Source organism: Cinclus cinclus, chromosome 3 (assembly GCF_963662255.1).
Source record: "Cinclus cinclus chromosome 3, bCinCin1.1, whole genome shotgun sequence".
Taxonomy (NCBI): domain Eukaryota; kingdom Metazoa; phylum Chordata; class Aves; order Passeriformes; family Cinclidae; genus Cinclus; species Cinclus cinclus.
In genome coordinates, this window is record NC_085048.1 from 102,714,213 (window position 1) to 102,738,508 (window position 24,296).

General features: G+C 44.0%; 1 protein-coding gene across 3 annotated transcripts; it reads right to left on the reverse strand.

The window, feature by feature from the left end:
* Nucleotides 1-443: 443 nt before the first annotated feature.
* PPP4R3B (protein phosphatase 4 regulatory subunit 3B) lies at nt 444-20,717 on the reverse strand. 3 transcript variants are annotated; one of them, XM_062490601.1, is made up of 16 exons: nt 20,366-20,717; nt 18,987-19,042; nt 13,343-13,441; nt 12,221-12,841; nt 9,234-9,311; nt 8,949-9,065; nt 8,210-8,326; nt 7,716-7,847; nt 7,192-7,294; nt 6,489-6,530; nt 6,081-6,239; nt 5,686-5,855; nt 4,929-5,068; nt 4,294-4,478; nt 3,633-3,757; nt 444-2,914 (listed from the first exon to the last, which is right to left on the reverse strand). In XM_062490601.1, the coding sequence occupies exons 1-16, from the start codon at nt 20,505-20,507 to the stop codon at nt 2,819-2,821; spliced, it is 2,382 nt and encodes a 793-aa protein (XP_062346585.1). In that variant the 5' UTR covers nt 20,508-20,717; the 3' UTR covers nt 444-2,818. The 3 variants fall into 3 exon arrangements, with proteins under 3 accessions (XP_062346585.1, XP_062346584.1, XP_062346586.1); XM_062490600.1 differs by having other exon boundaries at nt 3,633-3,835; XM_062490602.1 differs by lacking the exon at nt 6,081-6,239 and having other exon boundaries at nt 3,633-3,835.
* Nucleotides 20,718-24,296: the final 3,579 nt, after the last annotated feature.

Genomic DNA, 24,296 nt, shown 5'->3' on the forward strand with positions numbered 1-24,296 from the left:
TTTCCAGCTGTGCAGTGTAATAAAGTCTGGTTTCACAAGGAAGCGCACCCTTGATCACCTCATTTGTGAGAAAGCCAAGGTACCTTGGGAGTGAAGACATTCACAAATTAACTCCAGGTTACAGTGCTTGACAGGATTTGGGGGCAGTTTCCCAGTGCCCAGGTCCCAGTTTGCAATAAATGCAGCTTTGAATAAAACGAGTTGCTTTCATGCAAAGCTGAGGCTGTTCCCAGCAATACACTGCCAGAGTAGCAGAAATCTGAAGTCCTTTACTGGTGTGGCTGTGACAAAGTTGGAGAGGAAAGAGGTTCCCCTTTGCTCATGGCATCACCTCACTACCACAGCAACTCGCAGGAAAAGACACAAACCCACCCATTTGAGTTTAATGGAATTTTTATTAAAATAACATTTATAACTGGTACACATTAGCAGATGTTCTGTTCTTTCCCCAAGAGTGGCAGTGGAAGGGCCAGGCAGGAGAACAAACATGGCTGTCCCAAAGGGCAGAGAGGGAAACAGCACCTAGGGGTGACAGTCCCTAGAGGAAAACAGGGTATCTGCTGCCATTTTACCCAGTCCTTTCCTGGGAACCTATAAAAACTAGTGGCATTCTTGGTTTTGCTGTGAAACAATTTCCTGGTTGTCTGAGCGTGTTTTTAAAGCTCCTGCCATACTGCAGCAGGTGTTGGTAAGGGGAGGAGCAGAGTAAGGACTGACACTCCTCAGGAATCCCCTGGAGAACCTGGGAGGCTGTTGAGGAGAATCAGGAATGCAGGTGCATGCTCCAGATGATGCCACTTCTCCTCAGGTGAGCGAAGGCACATCCCAGGGACCTGCTGCTCTCATGGCCTGTGAATCTTCTTTACTGATTGAGACTAAGACCCACGGGGAAGCAAAGCAGCTCAAGAGTGAGCACACAAGGATGGTGCTGCAGCTTCTCTTTCCAACACTTCCTTGGCTCCAGAACTGTTCCCTCAGAGTACTGTGCTGGGTGGCTTGGAGCTCTCCAGGGACACCACCACTGTCCCCAGGTCCATCAGAGCACCTGTGTCTTACACATTGGGAAGACCTCACCTCTTCCCTCTGGGATTGCATCCAGTGGTATGGAGTTACTTTGAAACCTGCATGGATAACTAACCTTAAACAATATCCACAGTGAAAAGCCTGAGTTCACTTACCATGTGTAACAAACCAAACAAAAGCAATAATTATGGAATTACAGGGTCACATTTTAATTAATGAATTTTACAGTTCAGCATTAATATCACCACATGTATACAAATGGTGTAAAACAAGTACAGTGGTATCTTTAATACAAAATAAACTTCTGTTTTATGGAAAAAACTATACTTCATATCTACACAGACAGCCCATCTTTTTCCAAACAAGAGCTAAAATTAAAACTAACTACAAAAATCTCCAAAACAGAGAAACTGCTTCAGTTTAAACTATTCCAGGAGAAATGGACCCATAACACATATTACAAGAGTGATCTATGTGGTGGATTGCAGCTGGTTCCATCTTTAACAACTCTGACACAGTCGCTGGGAAATCCCCTCTCACTTAGTCATGATCTCAGATCACATATGGGCAAACTAACATTAAAATATTTACAGTTCATGTGCTGCTCTTGAAAAGAAAACCTGGACTGTTTGCCACCTTGCCATGAGGTCCCCTACTCCTGTCACAGCTCACTCACCTATGTGGAATGTGCTTTTATGTTTTAGGAAAGCAGCTTTTGTCCCACCCCCAGGTTCAGGTGCTCCTTGTGGATTCTGCCTCCAAGCCCTCAAGGCGTTCTCTTGGTCCAAACTGACTTTGGTGTTAAAATGCTGCTCCGTCCATTACATCACTATGAAAAACCTGTGAGTGTTTCTTATTCCCACCTCAACCATGCATTTCAGCTCCCAAACAAAGATGGGGCTGCTCCGAGAGGAGGCAGCCCTTGGAACACCACAGAGTGCTGCTGGAATTCGGGCTCTTCCCAACCTGAAGCCAACAGCTGAGGGATGTGCCTAGTGCAGCCCCACCATGACACAAGCAGCTCCTGCAGACCCCTGGGAAGCCACTGCTCCTCGGCATAGATATTTCTGGATGTCTCACTGACAAAACAAGCAAAACTCTCCATTTTGAATCCAGCTTCCATTCTCTCCTCTTGGAAAACACAAAACTTATTTTAACTGTTTTAAACAACTCAACATGCACTATAACTGCAGCGCCCCTCCCTCTAACCATGAGAAATGCAGTTTAGTTGGTAATAAATGGTCCCAAAATATGGATTGTTCTTATGCAAAAAGAGTTAGCTTTCCCTTAATTTTTTTTTAAAAGAGGCATTGCTAAAAGAACACAACTGACAGCACCATTACAAAATTAAGATTACTGGGTTCAAAATTTAAGCTTGAAGTTTTTTTCCTAGTTCTGTTAAACACTGGGAAAACCCTGCAATATTTAAAGAAAAAGTGTTACCATACCTTTCCCTCCCCCCATTCCCTCCCAACACCTGAGACTTTCCTTACTGAGAAGCCATCATCCAGGTTCTGATACTAACCCACCTTTTTTTTTTCTTTTTTTTTTTTTTTTTGACAGCCTGAATGGCAGACTCCTTACTTTCTAGAAAGATATTAAGTTCCTTGGAAGCTTTGTGTTTACAGAACTAACCCTTTCTAGCTGATAGAATGAGTTTCTTTTGCTACTCCTTGTATTATCTTATATACTCATGGGAGAAAGCTTTCTGAATCAGATTCTTTTTAGCTCTTAGAACAGTTGCAGCATTTGAAACCTCATAATAAAAGTTCTTATTCCAAACTTTTGGTTTCTTTTATGAACCCAGACGAGGTCTTTTCCTTGGCGATGTCTCCTCCTCTTCATCATCATCTTCATCATCAGGATAATCCACTAGCCCAACTAGACTCCCCTGCCAATTAGAAAAAAAGGAAATTTTTATATTGAAGAAGTACCTAGAAAGGTGCAAATTTTGAACAAAACCTTCAGCCAACCTGTCCAGGGCACATCAGCCTTTGACATTCCAAGTTCCATTTGTCTGGAAAATGGGTTTGAACCTCAAGCTGCAAAATGTACTGGAGCACACCTCTGGGTCTAGACTGAGAATTGTTTAAAAATCACTTTCAGCCCAGTGGGACAGATGAACTCCAGTGTGCAGACTGACCTGTTTGCAATCCCTTTGGCTACTCAGCCTCAGGGTGGGCAGTCAATCCCTGCCACACTTTCTGAAGCTGCTCAGGAGCTCCATGGCTGAAGATTCAATAATGCATGGCTGAGTCAGGCACCACAGAAGGGTCACTCACTGCACTTGTCTCCTCAAAAACAGTAATTCCCCAGCCAGCACGGCTCTAAGAGAGTTCCCAAAAACCCCAGGTTCCTTTGTACATCAGATACATAGAGCAGCAACTGAGCAGGAACAAAAAGCAGCAGTGGTGAAATGATGCAAAGGATGTGGGATGAGACTGCACCCACCAGATTCCAACAGAGCCCGGACCCACTCAGACCTCCCCAGAGCAGTGAGGGATTCACTGAAGGGCTCAGGGTGAATTTATCTCCAGCTCAGCCCTGCTGCCCACAGGCTGTGTCTGCTTGTCTCCCTGTGCAGGACAGCCCCACATGAGTTCTCCCACCTTGGGAGCTGGCACCGCTGGGCTCAGGGCCACGTTCCTGGAGGAGGAGCCATTGGAGCTCGCTGGTGATGTCTGAGCTGCCACAGATTTGCTGTTTGCACCATTCGCACCGTTGGCTGCGCTGGCTGAGTGGGAAAAAGTGAATTTGAATCCCCCAGCTGAAGTCCTTTTTGGAAGATTCTCTTTGTCTTCACTCTCCTTAGCTGAGGGACAAACATGGTCACACTTAGGTATCAGCTGCACACCAAGGAGTACAATCCACATAACAGTGCAATCTCAGGGCAAGAGCCAGCACGTGTTTTGGTTCCAATTCTGCTGCAATTCTCAGTTCCCCAACCAAGCCCATCCTGAGCCCAGCAGCAAACTGAGTAGGGCCTGGATGCTGAGGGCATGGGGACATGGCTCACCTGGAGCATACAGGCAACAAAGTCCTGCTTTTGAATACCACTTAAACCAGATGCGTGCTCCAAGCAGTTTAACTCGTCATTTTAATCTTAAACTGGCTAGCAAAGACACGTTTGGATCTCATGACTCAATTACATGGAATACCCTGTACTGCTGCTGGAGGTGCAGAGCACAAACCACGGGTTAGTTTACGTGAGACTCCATGTATCTGCCATGGAGCACTTCCAGTGCCAACGAGCTCAAACGGAGTAAATACCTTTTTTAGTTTCCATAAATTTCTCATAGCTATCTGGAAAGTCATCCTCCTGTTTTGACTTCTCAACTGGAGGAACAACAGCTTCGCCTTCTTCCTCTTCATCTTCATTGAACCACATTTCTTCATCCTCCTCCAAGGCCCTGGCATCCCTGCGGAATCTATTGCTACGCAATATGGATGGGACACTGTAAGAGACACACACAGGGATTCCAGCTTGGCTGCTGCTTCAGGCTCAGGACCAGAAACACCTTCCAGAGCTTTAGAGGGAATTCAGTGCATTTGAGAAGGCAATACAGCTCCAGCTCTGGTTCTGCCCTCACCCAAGACTCACCAACACCCCAGCTAATGATGAGCCAGACTGAATCCCAAATCAGAGTGAAAGAGCAACATTCTGCTCTTTCAGGCTGAGAGCTTTCTGAACATGACATTTAGTCCACTGGCCAACATCAGCTCTACTACACATGGCCACAAGGAAAGGCAGATGGCGGCTTTCCTCTAATCCGAGAAGTTTTCATCAAGAATGAAACCCAACCCCAGTCCCATGGGACTGCTGTCCTCTGGGAAGGAGAAAACAAGGAGCAGCCCTGCAGAGCAGCAGCCCCTGTCAGGTTCAGAGCACACATACGGGGGCCTACCTGTTCAGCTTCTGGCTTTGTCGGTCCTTTTCCTGCTCATATTTTGTCTTCAGTCCCTTGAATGTTTGAACATACTCAATAGATTCAAGTGCATTGTAGAAGTTTTCAACTATGTGTGCAATAAGGGACTTAATATCTTCCTGCAAAAGAAGAAAATGGGGTTTCAGCCTCAAACAGATACAGGCAGAATTTCAGAAAGCTTTCGAGTTTAGTTTGGAAAGGAACTGATTTCTTGCCCAGAGCTAAAGCATTATTGTACAATATTATACAAATGTGAAGCATGAAATCAGATTTATCCTCAATAAAAGAGATGAGATCGAGAAATAATTACTAGGCTTCCCACAGAAACAGACAATGGACCAAGCAGTGTCCTGATTGTATTTGTGAGACTTCTGTTAAACAAAGATCTTGCATGTAGGAGAGCTGTGCCCCATCCTCCCCACAGACTCCAGCTCTCCCCAGTCCTCAGCAACTATAGCAGCTCCTGTGGGACCAGGAACCTGTTGGTCAGTTCCCCTCTATCAAGTCTCTCAGCATATCAGACAAATCCTTCAATTCCTAAAGTTCTTCTTGCTGGCTAGGACAGCAGCTACCACACCCTACAACTAAAAACCACCCTTCACTTTTCCAGACCACAAAGATTCCCAGCAAAGCCTCCCACACAAGAAGGCACTGGCAGGAAGTGGGTCAGGAACTGCTGCAAGTCCTTGTGTTCCAAGGAGCTGGGTGCTCCTGGAAGAGCTGCAGCTGCACTCACCACTCTGATGAACTCGAAGAGCTCAATCACAGCAGAATTGAGCAGGTTGTACCGAGTGCCATTGTCCAGCAGGGCATTGATAACTGGCTCAAAGAGGTTTCCTTTGGTGATGTAACGGTTATAAAACTCATCCTTCAGGCCAATGATCCTCCTCATAAAGCGAAGAGCACCTGTGGGAAGAAAAATCCAAGGAGTTAATAGCCACATGTCAGGACCCACAGAAACAACTGAAAACCCCTGGTGTTACCCAGAGGAAGGTGCACCCCTAAACCGTGAGCATTACAATCTCACCCACACCCATTAACACAAATCCCAAGTTCAAGTGTACACTGGAACACCTCCCACACAGTGCTCAGCATGCCTGGAGGAGGAAATCACAACAGCTCCATACTCACATAAGGCCAGAAAGGTGTGTTTTGAATTCATGAGTACCAGTACTCTTCTTAGCAAATCTTTGTTCATAATGTAATTCTTGATGTGATACGTGTGATGTTCCACACAAAACGTAAGCAGCTCCAAAATTAAGGCAAGTAGTTGTGCTGTTTGGTAATTATCTGCAAGAAAAAAATAACAATTTGAACTTTCAGTAGCAAGGTTGACTAAAAAACCAACTCACTAACTTAAAAACAGATGAAAATGTTCCTTCAGCTTCTGGTCTTCTCAAGCAAAGTCCCTGCATCTATTTCAGTAAAAAGTATTAGAAAAAATAAAGTATGGGCATACCTAACTTTTTTATTTTTAAATAGAATACCACACACAGCACACAAAACACATTTCAAAACTCAAAGTCAATTCAGACTTACCAGGACAAATTGTATTACTCTTAGTGGATCCAACTACTGCATCTGATAAAAGAAAAAATAAGAACAAAAATCAGAACAAGGCTTTCAAAGCACTGTCAAGATTTAAAAGATGGGGATAAATAATAAATTCTAGATTTTTTCATCATATCAAACATTTGTGAGCCACAGGGACATAAACACACAGTAAGAATGTAGTCAGGTGGGATTTCTGTATTTAATGTACCTTACGAAGTTTTAAATCAATCTAGGTGAAAATGTATAACCCAAAACTTAGGAATATGGCATAGGATAAAAGCATCGATCCTAAATTTTTCAAACAATGCATTAAAATGAGTACTACACATATTTTACATGTTTTATTTTTGGATAAAACATGCAAACCAATTTAATATTTGAGATCTACAACCACTCTGCTTTATAGGAAGTATTTTTTAAATGCAATTAACAAGTGTCAATTCCTTGATGTTAATCATGCTAATAATCTCCCACAAAGCACAGCACGAAGCTACAGCAGCATCTGGAGCTGCAGGGAAGAGCTGAGAAGTGCTGCCCACAGAACCCCTGTCCCTGGGGGAGAGCAGCACTTTTCCACAAGCACATTCCCAGCTGGCATCACAGGCTGATCCCTGGGACCAGCACTGCCAGTCACTGCCAAACACCACAGGCCTTAAAGGAGGAAAAAGAAAATAGAAATATTCAGTACCTTTTTCACATTTATCTTCTGATGTATTGGCCAGAAGCGGCGCAGTGAGAACATGCATACAATGATTGTAGAAGAAATTGAGAAATTCGCTCTTTTCTGTTTTCTAAAACAAAAAGAACTTTATTAAACAATGGGATTTGTACACAAGCTTTTAAATAAGAAAGAACAGTAACACAGAAAACAGCCCCCACAGAATTCTACTGGCTCCTTCAGGTCTGCCTGTAAACTTGTTGGGCCTGTGGGACTGTCTTTGCTCAAGAAAGATTGGTTTTTTGCATTTTGGGACAATTAACCAAGTTCACCATCACCAAAAAAACCCCACCATGCAAACACTGACTGAAAAAACATCAACAACTCAAAAAGTTTGACAATTTTTTTTAATAAACACCTGCACAATGCCCCAAAATGGAAGCACTAAGCTTATTTTTGGCTTGTTTAAATTGAGTATCAGAGCAAACACAGAGAATGTCAGGTTTTCAGCTCTGCTGAGGCAGTGCAGTACCTGTAACCCCACATCTCCTTACATTGGCTGTGGCCAGCATATTCTCTGGGTCAATCAGAGTTCTCAGCAGCCCCATGAGCTGAACAGCTCCCCCGAGCTCTGGATCCGTGTCACAGATCATCTGCTCAATGACCACATTGATGAGGAGGATGTCCTGCAGAAAAATCCCAAACAAACACACCACCCAACAGTTAGACACCCAACAGTTAGTTTGAAGAGTGAAAAGTAATTTCCATTGTCTCTGTAATTTTTTTCAAGACAAATTTAAATGAAACTGTAAAATTGAGAGCTGCATCTGGATACAGAAATTCTGGCAAGCATACCCCTCCACACCTACAATCCTTGTTAGTCAGATTTCCAAAACTGTCAACTCATACAACACCAATGTGCTCAGAAATGTTTGTATATTAAATCTACTTTTTCCTGTATTTCTAAAGGTTTGTTTTGATGTTTTGTTTGTATCTTGCATGCCCAAAGATTGGTACACTCAGCAAACTGCAAACCACTGTGACTTACATCATCACTCTGCTGGGCCTCTTGCATCACAAATTCTCGGACCATGGATGGGCTAAATTCTACTAGATAAGAAAATATATCTGTAGCAGCAGATCTAACTTGCAGATCATCCATTCCCTAATAAAGGGAGAAATTGATTAGCAAGAACAAATTAAGTTGGTATTTATTATCAAGTAAAGCTACAAATAATAGGTAGTTTTAAGTTTTGAGAACATTTCATTACAAGAGTTTCTATGAGAAACACAGTAATAGGGTTACAGAAAAGCAACAATTAACCATCAAAATTAACTGCAATGCTCAGGCAGCAACAGCTGCTTCAACCAGAGGAGTGAAAGAAATTCCATTTTCCCACTGCTGATTAGGACAGATTAATCTGCTAACGACAGGATTATGGGATCTTTCGGGAGGAACCAGCCAACAGTTCAAGATTATCTAAAAATACTTCTCTGGCCTTGGGCCAGCAACAACCACAACAACAATCCAGCTGCCACTGCACAGAGAGCCTCTGCCAGTTTTTACACCCCCATGTCCCAAGGACTGCACTGTCCACAGGCTCACGCAGAGCAACAACTCCCAGAGCAGCCGGGTCAGGTACTACAGAGCTGGGGCAGCCTCTGCTCCGTACAACTCCCACTGCCAGCACAGCCAGACTGACACACAGGGGGCTCAGCAGAGCCAAACTGCTTCAGTGGCTGCAACTCTTCTACCTGCCTTAAAATCATCTTGAAGTTTCACTCACCATTACAATTTCAAGAGCTGGAAGAATTCCCAGCTTTGCCAAAGTTTTGAAAAACGCATCTCTATTCTGAGGTTGTAATGTCTGAGAAAAGGCGCAGAATTCCTTGAAGAAGTTCACCTGGTGCACAGGGAAAAAAGAATGACAGGTGTATTTCAGTCAGAAAATTCCCTGAAAAGATGAAAAAGTTACATTTTGCGGCAGAATTTGTATGCTGGCTGATTCTACAGAAATCCGTCAGTGACTGCAGAAGAGTTTCACTGTTTCTCCTTCATCCCTCTCACTTACCAGTTCACACCGTTTGTCGTCGTCTGTAGCTTCATCTGTCAATTGTGCAAAAACTTCTGATAAAAACTTCTCGTCTTCCTGTGCAACACACAAAAGGAACACACCTTACACAGCGCCTCTGGAAAACAACTTCCATCCTTACAGGATCCAGCCCTGCAGAAATTCCAGCTCTCCATCCAATTCATCCCAAAAGAAACAAATGCCAGAGCACACACCCAGCAGGATCTTTCCTAGGGCATTGTTTCAGCACTCCCTCTGAGCAGCAGAAGCAGCTCCAGGAGACCAGAGCCAAGCGAAGCTGAGCTCAGAGGTGGTCCCTGAAATGGCACCTACAAAGAGCCAGCCAAGGGACAACTTTGCAGCAATGTCCCCATTACCTTACAATAAAACAACCTCTCCCACTTGCACATGCTCTGCTCTGCCAAGCTGGGAAACCTCATGGACTATTACTGGCTTTTCATGTTAAACATCTCTTCATAATAGAAGATGTGAAGTCTATACAGGACAACACCTCACTCCTTGCAAAGTATTTCAGTCACCCCGTGAGATGAAGATGTACCCAAAAACCAGGGTGAACATCAGCATCTCTCAAGGGTTTGGGCACTTCCTGCCCTTTGATTATTCTGCACTTTTTCACACTGAAAACAGTGTTGGTGATCTCTCAAATTCCAGTGTTTCTGTTACCCTTTAAAAACAAGGTAAATCTGACAGCAAACAGTAACATGCTACAGCTTTACAAAATTTTGCATCATTGTACCAATTCAACTCAATAAACTTGAGCATTGAACAAAAACTAACAGAACAGCAGCATTCCAATGAATTTACATGAACTTTACATTGCCTAACACAAAGTGTGTTTACCTCTCTATTTTGCCGTGGGCTATCACTAAAATCTCTGTGCTTTATTACAGTAACTTAATACAGAAATTTTAGAGTCACAGCAATGCCAGCCAAAGAATGGCAAATGTTTTCCTGACAATTTTAAGATGTGGGGAGAGAAGCGCTTTACAAACAAATGATACCTGGAACCAGCACCACAGGGAGTGCAGCACACACAGATTTAGCAGTTTATTTTAAGCTTTGCTGGCTTAAACAGCTTAATTAAAGCTGTTACAAAAAAACCAAAACAAAACAAAAAAAAAACCACTACAAAAAAACACCCAAAAAACACAAACCAACCCAAACCATACTACAGCCAAAGGCAGATATAGTAGAAAAGCCCTGCTGCAAAACACCTGAGCACAGAAACATCTCCTGCTTGTCTAAGGCTGCTGGTCAGCCCAGTCCTGTGTCCTGAAGCATAGGATGGATGGAGGCTGCTGTCCTGTGACTGCAGCAGCACTAGCACTGGGATCTAGTGCTCCACGGCACGTAGAAAGGAGCTTTGCTGCCGTGGCAAACACAATCTGCTGCTCCTCTAAACTGCCTCCTCCCAGGGAGCTTTGCCAGCGTATTTAGGGTAACAGGACATCCCATGTGCTCCCCAAACCCAAAGGAGCTTTTGAGTTCTCGTGCCCAACAAGCTGATTTACACCACAGGCCTGTGAAAGCAGTCCTGGACCTGAGGTCCCTACTACCAGGGAATTTTCCTCAAGTGTGCTACAACATTTTTTTCATGTGTGCTTTCTTCTCAACCTGTAATTCTCAAGGACCAACATGATTTGCAAATCACCACACATCTCAGTTATTGACTTTAGAACAAGCAGGCAAACCTGTGTGCCACATACTCTATGATGGCAAAGACAGCCACAACAGAAATTAGCAAGGAACTGTCAGAGGATTTCAGAACCTTCTGCAAGGAGCATTGGAGGTAACAGCAAATCAGAGCTCTCTGCTACTGCACAATTAAATACTCAGTACTGTACAGCCTCAATGAAAAATAAAGAACTCCGTAGACTTAAAAATCTCTAAATGCAAACAGGACTGTGCATAATACTCAGGAGCATAATACTGAATTTATTTTTAGTTTTTGAAAATATATGCAAAATAATTTAAAGGAAAATCTTTATTTAACACTGAGCCATTAATTTTGCAAATTTTTGTTTCTTTCTAATGTTGAGCCACAAAGAAAATAGTAGAAAGGAGCCAAATAGCATATTCATGCAATTCCTCAGTTTTATTTTCCAGTCCTCTCTTAAATTCTTTACTATATTTCACCCATATCCGAACTCATCAACATATTCCATACAGATATGTTATATCTCCAGTGGCCCTTTCTTTCCACCATTTTTACTCCCTCTTAGCCTCAACTCTTGGTGTGCCACAGAGGCTTTCCACACTCACTGCAAGAGGCCTGTGATAAATCATACACAAAAGCACAATTGTTGGACAGAGATAAACAGAATAAAGCCACTGGGGAACCCATGAGTTTGCGCAACACAGCACCAACTGAAAACCCCAAAATGCCATCAACTCACACAGCTCTTCTCTGAGGCTCCTTCCAGGGTCCCAACCACCTTGGAGCCTCTGACTACAAAGTGTGCAGGACAGCCTTGCATAAAGTGACAGCTTAGCTATTTATTATTAGTTCTGGATATCAGTATAAAAAAAACCCCAGCAACTAACTGCTTTATCTTTAAGACAACACGAACATTTGAAATTAGTACCATGATCTAACAGTAGTGTAACATGAACGGTTCTGAACATGCTCTTTTGAATCACAGATCCAGAATTTGTTACAAAAACAGCACTATGTCCCCAATACACAATAAAACAAGTTGCCTGTTCCCTGGATACCTACACAAACTTGACCAAAAATTATATGTTGCTTGGGAATCAAGGAGAAAAATATTCAGCTTTACAACCCATTAAAACATATTAATACACTCACCTGAAGTGTACCTTGTCAAAACACAAAATCAAAGCTATCAGAAAGCAGGGGAAGCATTCAAAACATTGTGCAAATGATGTGCGTGATTAACTGTAATCTATTTTGAAACCACAGGATCTACACACAATCCATCTAGACCATATGAAAAACCACTTACCTGCAACATACTGACAATCTCAACTTTGTTGAAGAAAATAAAGGAAGTGAGGGTAGAAAGAAAATTCTCTTCAAAAACAGATGGTGTCGGCAAGATGATGTCCTGAATATACTGTACCCTGTAAGTCTGGTGGATTTTTTGCCTGAGTTCAGAGTCTGTAATAGGAATAACCTCCTTAAATTTTGCTGTTTTGGTCAAGAACTCCCTGTGCCGTTTTGGCTGAGCCAAAGAAGGATCATACTCGAGGCACCCAACCACATCCATAATACATTCGTCAGAGAACATCACCTCAAACAGAGTTGCTTTGTTGAGGAACAAAATCCCTCTAATAATTTCATACAAATGATGCAAGCCTTCGGTGTTCTCTAAATTCTCGCAGACTTGGAAAAGCTGCAGCAGTTTTTTAATGTAGCCTTCATTCTCCAAGGCCAGCGCCAGTTTTTCCCTACGGATGGGTGAGGAAAGAACAGAGGTAACTAGGTCAGCAATCTCTTCAAGTTTGTTGAGTTCACAAATAGGAAGGTCAATCAGAGGACTGGTTTCAGGCATTTCCTCTATGTGCTCCTCTTCTGATTCGATAAGGTCTTGCGTGACTTCCACTGAAGGATCCTTACCCTGAACCTGAAGGAAGAGTACACACGCTTACTGTCTGATCCCAAAATGCACCCGAAAATGAGCAGGCCAGTAAGTGAAATAAAAACACATCTCAATTGCCCAGGGTGTCCCGAGGCAGTTGCAATGGGATCTGAGCTCTCTGGTTCCTCACAGCACATTTGCAGTTCCACTGCACTCCACAAGCTGCTTCCTGAGGCCAGCTGGGAGAGGGGCAATTAAAACATGGAACTCTGGCAGTTCCTTTGTAAAGAACGCAATCACACAAACACCACTGCCCTCCCAAAAAACGCAGACCATCTGAGTCCCAGCGTTACATTACAAAAAGCCTGACACTCAATTAGGAAAAGAACAACTGGTGCTCTAAGCAGGGGCAATTTAAGACCTTGCACAGAAAAGAAAAATGATTTGCTTACTTTACAAACAGGTTTAGAAAGGATGCACAAATACACCAATTCACACAAGACACTAAAATACCTGGAAAAACCAACATGTTTCAGTATACTGTACCTGGCAGATTTTTTCCCAAATTTCATCACAGCCAGCTTTTTCTTGAAAACTCAGTGCTAAATCATAGTTCTCTGCTTCTGACCAAACAATCAGGGTGTCCTGTTTGAAATAAAACCAAGAAAGTAATTGTTTCTGAAACAGTCTGCACTGCATATTAATCTCTATTCCTTTACAGGCAATGCCTACAGAGTAAATCATTTTAATTAAAGCTACACTTGTCAAAAAAAGAACATACAATGCTAAAATATTAGATCACCTGTTCTGCAATACGGAACATCAACCTTTTTTCTTGTTATTTTATGACCCCTACCTTACACAAAACATATTTAAAAATACTATTTTTCATATCCAAGCCACTTACAATAGCATTTTTCTGCAAGATACTTTTCTTGAGCCAACAGTCTTGAAATGGGAATGCACACATTAGATTAAGAAAAACCTACAATGTAACAGGTGAAGTATTTTCATATTTAGTAAGGTAGAAACAAGCCACTTAGGATTTCAGTTTTCCCCTCAGAAAGTGTTTAAGACAATCCTAGCTAAGTGAGATATAATGCCTAGCTAATGTTCAAATGTCCCTTTCCAAATTAAAAGCCATACAGCCTGAATAATACAAAACTCCCAAGTTCTTACAGTGTTATCTTGTCAGTTATTTTCATTAGAGGCAGATTTTCCTTCTCTGTTACTATTGTGTCCATCAATTCAATTTGTGCACTTGCACAGCAGACCTGGAAATTTCAATGGAATTTCTGGATAGGCTAAGATGGTCTTTGAGGAAGTTTTACTAGGACACTTGCTGCTGTCCTGTAAGGGATGCAAGCCTGCACTTCAACACTCAAACATAGAGTGGTTGTGGTTTAACCCAGCTGCCAAGGAAGTACCACACAGCTGCTCAGTCACTTCCTCCCACCACTGGGACGGGAAGAAGCACCAGGACAAGGTGGTAGTTCTGTTCTTGAAGTAAGAACCGTTTCAAAAATGAAATAAAGTAAAATATAATGAGCAATTATAATAGTTACCATGAAAAAAGGGAGGTGAAGAAAGGAACAACCCCCCTGACAGGTAAGCGATGCTCAACAGAGCTGCTCAGCACCATCTGAGCAGCAATCAGCCCCTCTTGGCTGACCCCCCCAGTTTATCCACTGTCCCTGTTATCCCAGGGTATGGACTATCCCTCTGGCCAGCTCAGCTGTCCTGGCCACACTCCCTCACAGCTCCCTGTGCAGCTCCTCACTGCCAGAGCATGGGGAACTCAGCAGTTCTTGACCGAAGGCAAGCAGTGCTCGGCAACAACTAAAACATCCCTGCGTTATCAATTCTCATCCTAAATCCCAACCACAGTGCTGCACCAGCTACTGGGATGAAAATCAACTATATCCCAGACAAAACCAGGGGAACAGTTCCCCATCCTACAGCAAACTCATCTTCATAAAAAAATATCCAAATTGAGCAGCTCTCTGCTAACTCTCCAGTATATTTGATGAGCTCCAGCAAAACTGTTCAACATTCCAAGTTTGACTTCCTGAACTGTTACCACAGTTTTTAAAACACTGAAGTGTTTTTTAAACACTAGCAAGCCTTTGCTTAACAGTCAGTAAGGTAATTAATTTCAACATTTACGATGCTCAATATTCACCATGCAACTCATCAAGGCTGATTAAGTCTTTAGCTTATGCATCACTTTTAGTGAACACAAAATATTAAGAGTGGTACCTTTAAGCTCAGCAAGGAAACCCAAAGAAACACTTGATGATATTCCTTAGGAAGATTCAGGGCAGTAAGGTTTAAACAGACCTTTGTAAATACAGTTATCTGGGGTTACACAGGTCAGGGAGCACTCCTGTACTTCCAGGTTGAGGGGACTGACATTTCGGAAGGACTGCTGGCATAGGATAGTAGGTTTCCTCTTCCATAGCAGTTATTTGGAAAACGCACATCTGGATTAACAAACACAACCTCCCATCTGCTACAACTACCACTGGAACATGAGCGAACATCAGCAGCACCGATACATTCTTTAGTTCATTCCTACAGTAATCCTAATCCCTTAGTATCTATGAAGAGTTGTGTATCTTGGAGATTTTGTCTTTGCCCTTTTTTTTTCTTTGAAAATGAAGTTTAGAATAACATCACAGATGATAAATGCTTACCAACAGATCCACTTCCTTCTCCCAAAATAATCACAAGCCACATTAAGAACAATGGAATTTGCACAGATGCAATTTTTTCCACTTTCTTAATAATTTTTACACATTTCTTTAGAAAAACAAAGTTCCCCTGTTGTGGAAAGAACAGAGTTCAATCCACTGTGGTTTCAGCACTGTTGTGAGTTGTTTTTTAATATTACACTTGCACTTTTCTCCTACAGAGACAAATATTAAATGATTTTATGGCTGCTACAGAATTCCAAATCTGAAATGTTTATCTTTAAACATTCTGTGCAAGTACTGATGCCCTGACACTGAAAATCAATGCACTCCCAGGTAAACTGAGCCTCAGAGGTGCTTCACTGAACAAAGAAGGACACACACATTCAGCAGCCCTATTCACAGCCCAGGATGATTCAAGTAAGAGAATTAATTCAGGAACTTAAAAATTACTCCAGGCACCCAGGGATTGCAGTCAAAAATTTGTGAAGATTTTCGAGTTACTGAATGGTACTCGTTACAATCTGTACTGCCCACACAAAGCAGAAGTTATATAAGCTTTTCCAAAAATATTTCAGAAAGACTGAAAGACGGTTTCAACAGAAAATAATTGTCCAACACCAATATAAGACATACTCATCTGGAATACACTTCCTGCATAACCTCAGACAACCCATGAAGAGCACAGACAGACAGACACCTTCCAAACCTGGCTCTCCCACCTGCTTAGAGGCAATGCTGCTCCATCCATGAGCAACAGCAATGTTCCTTAATTCACTCAAGCACCATATAAAGACAAAAAAAGATTAATTCTAAACAAAAACTGAAACTCCGAGCAGTTCAAACAAACCCTTCTGCAGTGCTGGTACTGCTTTGCACAGGATCTGCTGCTTCACCTCTTGTGTTCCTGCACTGCACCATGTCCCCACAGTGCTGCACAGGGAAGCAGAAGGGAACACGTGCCGATAAAAATGAATCCAGAGGGAAGACATGTTTCCACCGACTCAGTCCTACACCTAACCTGCCACACGGTTAAGGCAAATGCTCCTGCTGCCAAATAGGAGTGAAGAAGCACTCTGGCAACTGCTCAGGCTAGATTTAACAGCACCCCTGCCAGTGTGTGAAATCCCCACCACCAGGAGCTCATATCCTGCCTGAAGCAAAGCACTCTGTTGTCACACGACTGATGGTAACTCTGGGCAAAAGACAGGATTTGGACACGAGCTTCACCTCAGAGCTGCAAACAGCATGCCCAAAGGAAAGGTAACACCAGAAGGCAGGACTCCCAGTAAGGATTTCTGCAGTTTTGTATCTTTCAGCCATGGACTCGCTCTTCTGCCAGCTCTGCCAGAGAACAGTAACCTCAAGCAGAGGCTGAAACAACAAATGGCTGTAGTGCCAACGTTTAAAACTGCTCCTGCCAGAGCTTCCAGAACACATCTGACCCTGCCCTCTGGCTAATGAGGGGTGTCCAGCAGAGGTGTGTAACTCTCAAAGCCTACACCCCAAAACCCAGGGGGACTTAAAGCTCTTCAGGCTCTCATGTTCTTTGCGTCCATTTAGCTAAAGATAACTTCACACTGTATGCTGAGCAGCTTGGCACCTATGTCCCACCCATCCAAGCCCAATTTCCCTTGAGAAAGCAGCCATAATGACAGTGTGCCCAACACCTGGACAGAATGAATTCCCCTGGAACCACAAACACACTGGAGCAGGGAGGTAACAGACCTGTCCTGTTTGGAGTTAGTCAATAGCTACAGCACAACTTTGCACTGACAGTGTAACACTGCAAGTCACACACTGATGCACAGCACCGAAAAATCGGTGGTGGGTTTCTTCTTTTCACAGGATGCTGTTATGCAAACCACAATTAAGCATTAACTACTCTGTAAGTCCACTCAAGTAATTTACATGAAGACAGATGTGTAGGCAGGGCAACGTTTCTTTTCCATCAAGCTGCACCACCCTGGGGTTTTCCCCAAACCCAAGACCATCAACTCAAGGCTGATGCTCTGTGTCAACTAAAAAGCTGCATGAGGTTATACAAACCTTAGAGTGAACAGCGAAGAAAATGGGTTTTGCCACACAGACATAAAAACATTCGTATCAGAAATAAAAGCCAGCCAAAGTAAACCTCAGCTTGAGTTTTTCTAATGATCTACCTTTTCCACAAGAAAAAGGGTAACAAAAGCTGCTTAAGTCACTTGAAACTTTTACCAATTAAGTAAAAAAGGCCTACAATTAATCAGTTGTATTTTCAAGAAACAGTGTGAAAGGAAGCATTGTAAAACTTTAAAGCAACACAATCTACATTTGTATTTCACTATGTATTAGTCTGCTCTAGTAAACAGGAAGCAGTTCAAGACTCCTGGCTTCTGGAACTTTGTAGAGCTCCTTCCTCAGTGTGGCCCCCCCAGAAGGAAAGCCTACAGCCACCAATCCCTAACAAGCAAAAAGCAGAAACCACAGCAAACAGACCCCTGGAAAGGCTGGCCGAAAACTCCACCTCACTCCTAACCTAAAGTGGGCCAACCAACCAAGGCTCAGGAGATAAGTCTCCTCCAATTCTCACACTGTAACTTGTTACTATAACAAAATCCTCAAAGATGCATCCCTCTGTGACTTAGGAAGAACAAAATTACTCTTTTCTAGTGCTGAAACACTTCTGGATACCATAATGATAAAAAACCATATCAAACACTGTATGAAAGGAACAGAGACTCTATCGTAGAGCAAAGGAACAGAAAAAACTCCAGAAAACCCATGAGAACAATGCAGGCAGAGACATCAAAAAATTCATGCTGGAAAAGGGAAAACAATAAATGCAGAATATATTTTTTCACTGGATTAAACAAAAATAACCTATTAACACAGCTCCCAACTGTTATTTCTATGTCTTGCAGGAGGTTTACCCCTAGGAAAGGTAACTCTCACCATGGCTTGTGGCCATACCTAGGAGCTTCGGGGCTTTCAGGGCTTAAAATAAAAACTAAACAGCAACAACAAAGGAAGAAGTCCCACAAAGACAAATTCCTTTGTGTTATTTCCAGAAAAAGAACTAAAAAATTAAGTAAGTAAATACACTTCAACAGAACCGGCCAAAATTTTGCCTCCCTAATTCTGCAATTATTTCAGATGGCCTGGCATGGGAGACAAAAGTTCCACATACATGTTTCCAATTATATTTCCTGTAATGATTTCAATATTTATCCAAATTGCATATATTATCTTCAAAGCCTGAAGTCCAAAATGTGTTTTTCTAAAAATTAAGATTAATACATGGATCTTCTAGAAATCCACATATTAATTTCTAGAATGTGAAGTGTTTAGCACCCACAGGTCTCTAAGCAAGTTTTTCACCTCTATAAAAACCACCATCAACAATTCCATGTCATCCCGCTTTTCCTTCTTTTCCTGAAAAATGCAATTGCACCTAGCACAAAACTATTCCACACCATCAGCAACCAGAGAAAGTAAAGCCTAGCAACGATACTTGCCTGCTGCTTTTGATATGCAGTATTAGGATTTATCTTCGATTCTAACAGTAGCGAACCTGAAAAAGGTACAAAGAGAGATTTACTGAATCGAGCAAAACAAATATCTCCACACATCTCACACCACTGCCCATGTACCAGCCAGACTCTCAGCTTAACCCAAATCTCACAGAAAATCCGCAAGAACCACCTCCTTTAAATATAATTTCCTAAAATAAGCCAGGTAAGACAAAATTCAACAGGAACACCCCTATTAAAATAATTTTTTATCTTCTAATTTAGCCCAAAATCCATTGTAGCACTCTTGTCTCCTGAAATCTGGTGCAAGAACCAGCTTGTTTAGTGGCCTTTTAGGCCAACTATACAAATTCCATCAGGTAACTCTGCTTCCAAGCATAAAAATGTTTTTGCCCAGAGAAGCCACGTGGGCCACTTGCTTTTATTCCCTTCAGCTGCCCTTCAGAAGTGAATCATGCAGCTACTATAAAAGCAGGGACTTTATCTTGTGTATGCAAGTAGTGTATGTTTCCTGGCAACAGCTCCGGAGTAATATATAGTCTTAGGCGGTTTATTTAGCACATTAGCACCTGTCGGCAGACAAAGTGAGGAGCACCTACCTCCCCCCTCTAAAAAAGACCCTTTAAGGTGACTTTGAAGTGCAATAAAACACAAGGGACCCCAGCCGACTGGAACACAACTAGTGAATTCCTGAGAAGAGCAACAAAGAAATGAGTTTTTTACAGCAGTAAAAATGGAGGAAAAGAGCATCCCAAAAGCAAATGATATTGCTCCGAAAGAGAACAAAATGTCCTCACACGTCACAGCTTCAGCTCTGTTCAGGCTGGGGAGCTGCAGCTGGCTGGGGTAACTGCACGGAGCTGAGTCAGGGGAGGTTTAGGACGGATATTAGGGAAAGGTTCTTGCTCCAGAGGTGGTGAGACACTGCCTAGGCTCCCCAGGGAACGGGCACAGCCCGGAGACTGCCAGAGCTCCAGGAGCACTTGGACAACGCTCCGAGGGATGCACACGGTAGTATTGTTGGGAGGTCTGTGCAGGCCTAGGAGGTGGACTTGGATGATCCTGATGGGTCTCTTCCAGCTCAGCATATTCCATAATTCTATGGGGAAAAGTCTAGGAGCACGGTAGCAAACGCTGCTGTGGCTTGTGAGGTAAGGAAACTTCACACGAGCCGCAAGATAAGGGGAGGCACGGAGGGTGGAAATTATATAGCAAGAATAATCCTCTGGGGTCTCCCAGGGGAGGGCACCATCAGCCGAGCCCGGCGATGGTGGGTGGCAGCTCCGGCTGTCTGGGCCCGGAGCCGGGAGGGGGGCGAGGGGAAGGGGCCCGGGCGGCCTGGGCAGCCCCGGCCACGCTCTCACCGTCCGACTCGGCGCGCACCAGCAGCGACATCCCCTTCAGCCGCTCCACGTAGCTGGAAGAGACGTGCCCGGTGCCCCTGTCGTCCCATTGCCGATCCTCGTTGAGCGTGTAGACCTTCACCCGCCGGCGGGTGTCCGACATGGTGCAGCCCCGGGCCCGGGCCCGCTCCGCCTCCGCGGGGGCGATGGAGCGAGGGCGGCGGGGAGCAAGCGGGGCCGCCGGGCCGCTCAGGGGCACCGCGGGGCCTTTAGAGCGCCGCTTCCCATGGCGAGACAGCGTCGCTGCGCCCCAGCCCGGGCCTCGCTGGCGCCGCTCCGCCTCAGCAGCTACCACAGCAGCGCCGCCGCCATCTTGTAACCCGGCTCGGGCTCCCTTTCTCTTCCTTCTCGCCCGGGTACGGGCTCCCCTTGCAGGGGCTACGGCGGCCGCCCGCTGCCGCCGCGCCGCCGACGGGACGGCGGCCACAGGGGCGGGACCACGGGGGCGGGGCCCGCCCCGCTCCCTCACGGCCCCGGGCGGGAACGGGGAGGTGGGGACAAAATGGCGTCTGCCTTCGCCCGCAGGGGGCTGTGGGAGCGTTGCTGCCTTTTAACGCCCAAGGCGTCTAAAGGGGGAAATGGCGCGCATGTTCCCCCGATAAAACGTATTTTTTGTTTTCGTTTTCTTTTTAAAGTCTTTCTAAAAGCTGGTGCCACCGCTGACGAAACACACGCCTTCCTCCCTCAGGCCACAGAGACTGACACCCACCGCGCCGTCACACAAAATGACGGGCGAGCTCCACACCTCGGCCAAGGTAAATTTAAACAGCACACGCGACACAAGAGTTTCAATTTCTAGGAAGAGGTGTCTCCTGCATCACAAAACGGCAGAAGGATTAGCGACCAACATCTCCTTAGAGCAACAGCTGTACTGTAACATGCAGTTTGTGCCTGCTTTGTACATCTCCACTGAAGGCTCGAAAGCTAAACTCAAGCTGAAGCTTCAAAAATGAGAGAAACGTGCTTAATTAGCCCTTACACACAGCGTACAGTTGAAGACAGACCACTTGCCAAGCATCGTGGAGTCTGTAAATCTAAAGTTTCCCACACCAAACACCATCTACAAGTTTTCTCTGTAGTAGAAGTGCGTGGGAACAGGGGAAAAAGACCCGAAAGCGTTCAAGGAGTGAAGCTGTATGAAACAGCGGGACCCAGGGGAATCTTGGATGTGTCTCCGAACCCAGATGTTGAGGCGGTGGAGGGGAAGGAGGCAGGGTGAGCTCTCCTGAGGCCAGGGCGTGCCTCGTTCCCAGACAAAGCCAGACTTTCCTGGCTCTTGCCTCACGGTGAAAGCAGTCACACCGGTAGGGCTCTTATTCACACCACTGGCATTCCTCTGCTCTCAGGTTCAAAAGCCGCTCCGGAGGAAGGGAAAGAAAGTTTTTCCAACAAACTGTGCCACTCTAAGCAACGAAGTGCAACTTTTCCAAACATTCTCCGGGCAGATTTGGAAAACCTAGTATCTAAGTAACATTCAAGTCTCAGCTTTTGCACTGATGTTCATCATAGCAGGCCTCTAAGATTCATCATAGTCACCAAGGAAATACAAGATATACCTCTGAGAATTATATTTAGCTGGATAGGAGCATCCTTTGGGACATGTGCATCCTTATGGATAAGTGAGTCAGTAACTATAAAAAGACCCATGTTTTAAGTGGTTTCAAAACCCTGGATTGAGACTCGCACCAGTTTACAGTCAGGTTCCACAGAGGCCTTCCTTGCTACTTTTTCGTGGCCTTTCCTTGCAAGGTTTTTACACATTGAGCATATTTCTACCTTAGGGAAAGCTCATCAAAAAGCAAACACAAACCCCAATGGCCACAGCGGATTTCTGCCTCAGGACATCTGCTCCTCATGAACTCTCTCTCCCCTCTGTACAACTTCTGTGTGTGCTTTTTTAGCTCTTCAAACCAAATGCGCAAAAATAAAAGCATTACTTCTACTCATGATTAAAAGCAGCACTTCTTGGGATAGATAAAACAGCAAGAAACTACAGCAGAGTGTTTTAGAGCAAGTTCTTATGGTGAATAGCTACAGAAAGGAGATACGTGAATCAGAATTGGCATGAAAACCTATTTCTCATGCTTCGGCTGTGAAATAAATCTCCAGGCATGAACTCAATGACCTCCGTGGAAAAAAATCACTCCAGAACACACTGGGATTATACTCACTTGCATGTGGGGCTTCTCTTTGCCCAAAACAGCATCCAGGGGGTTGGAAAGCCCAGCCTGACCCTGACATCGGTACCCACAAGCAGCAAGGCAATTCTGGGGCTTTGCCCAGGCATGACACACAATACTTGTCCCAACAAATGTTACATACTGCATTTAAACCCAGACTAAGACCACGAAAGCATCCAAGTCTCTGCTCTTTAACATGTACAGAAAGCAAAGTAACCTTTTCCACTGTGGTGTAGCACCTGCCAGCAGCTCATCCTTCCCCATTACCACTGTCAAGTTATCCATGTTGAGAATTCTCTTCATCAAAACAAAGGATTTCATTAGGGTAGACAGCAGACAGAACAACTCACAAGGGTCACAACATGAGCAGCAGAGAACTCTTTTTGTTTGTTTGTTGTTTTCCCAAGCAAGACAGACTACTTATTCCCAAGTCACTTAAAATTTCTTGGAGTGAAATTAAGAGACTGTATCATTCCCTCTGGCAGGTAATCCCAGAACAATTAGGCCAGCTCTTATACTTTCATGATAGCACTTGTAATATTTATTGCTGGCATTTAAAGATACCCCAGGTCTTCGCACCTGCATGAAAAAGTTCAGACTTGTCAAATAAAGTAATTTCTGGCCCTCCTGAGCTGCTGCAATGCTGCACCTGCCCAGCTTCACTCTCCAAGGCAATTCCTTTCAACGGCTCCATTTAAGACAGGTCATTACAGAAGCTAATTACATTGAGCAGTAAGAAAAAAATAAATAAATCACTATTCTGAACAAGAAAACCCATCTGCTGCAAAAGGACTGAGCTTGTTCTCTCGAGTACTTTGCACCCACCTAGTTTCTGATCATAGTTGACCCCACCTGAGAGCCAAGCACCTCCTGGAGAGCCGGGGATGTCCTTCCTGCCAGGAAGGGTCAGATCAGCACACGCTTACTCAATTTTTGGCTCCCATGGAGCTTCTCTCCTCAGGTAAGAGCAGCTGCTTTTCTGCTCCTCCCAGCCAGCTCCCAAGTGTGTTCTTCCCCCACCCCTTCCCACAGGGCCTAAAGCTGGTTCCAGATGCAGAAAGTCAGGCTGACTGTACAGGTTCTGCCACAGCAACATTAAAGTCATTTTGCTCCTTTATCATCACCTACCAAACAGACAATGCCCCAGCACTGCAGCATCTGCTTTACTGGGAGCAGCTCCACAACACAGCCTCTCAGAAACTAGTGTACAATAAAGGGAGCTAAAACCTGGAAAACCACTTAGATTAGGCAGGTCCATTTCTATGAAGTTACCAGAAATGGCAACATCTGAGTTTCTGTTCAAGGACTTTAACCTTGACGTACATAGTTTTATTAACATTATTCATATGTAACAATCATGTATCAGTCAACTGTCACAGTAAGAAGTGACATCCGAATTGTTGCTAAGAAATAATAAGACACAGCCCTCAAAGATGCTAAAAGATTGCCAAGGAGCTCTTCCTTCAATCTTACATGATGAAAGACAGAGATAACTACAGAGCGGCATACCAGTAATTTTTTTTCTTCTTTAATACTTTAACTTAGAATTAAAAAATGAGTAATTTTTACTGTACATTCCCCATTTCTCCTCTCCCCAATGCTTTGTTTTTCTTTTAGGTGGTTCAGAACCCACTTGCCATCATGTGGGAAGTTGATTTTCTGATTAGTTCTGCATACAAACTGGTATGCAAAGTCAGTAGGACCCTGTTTGA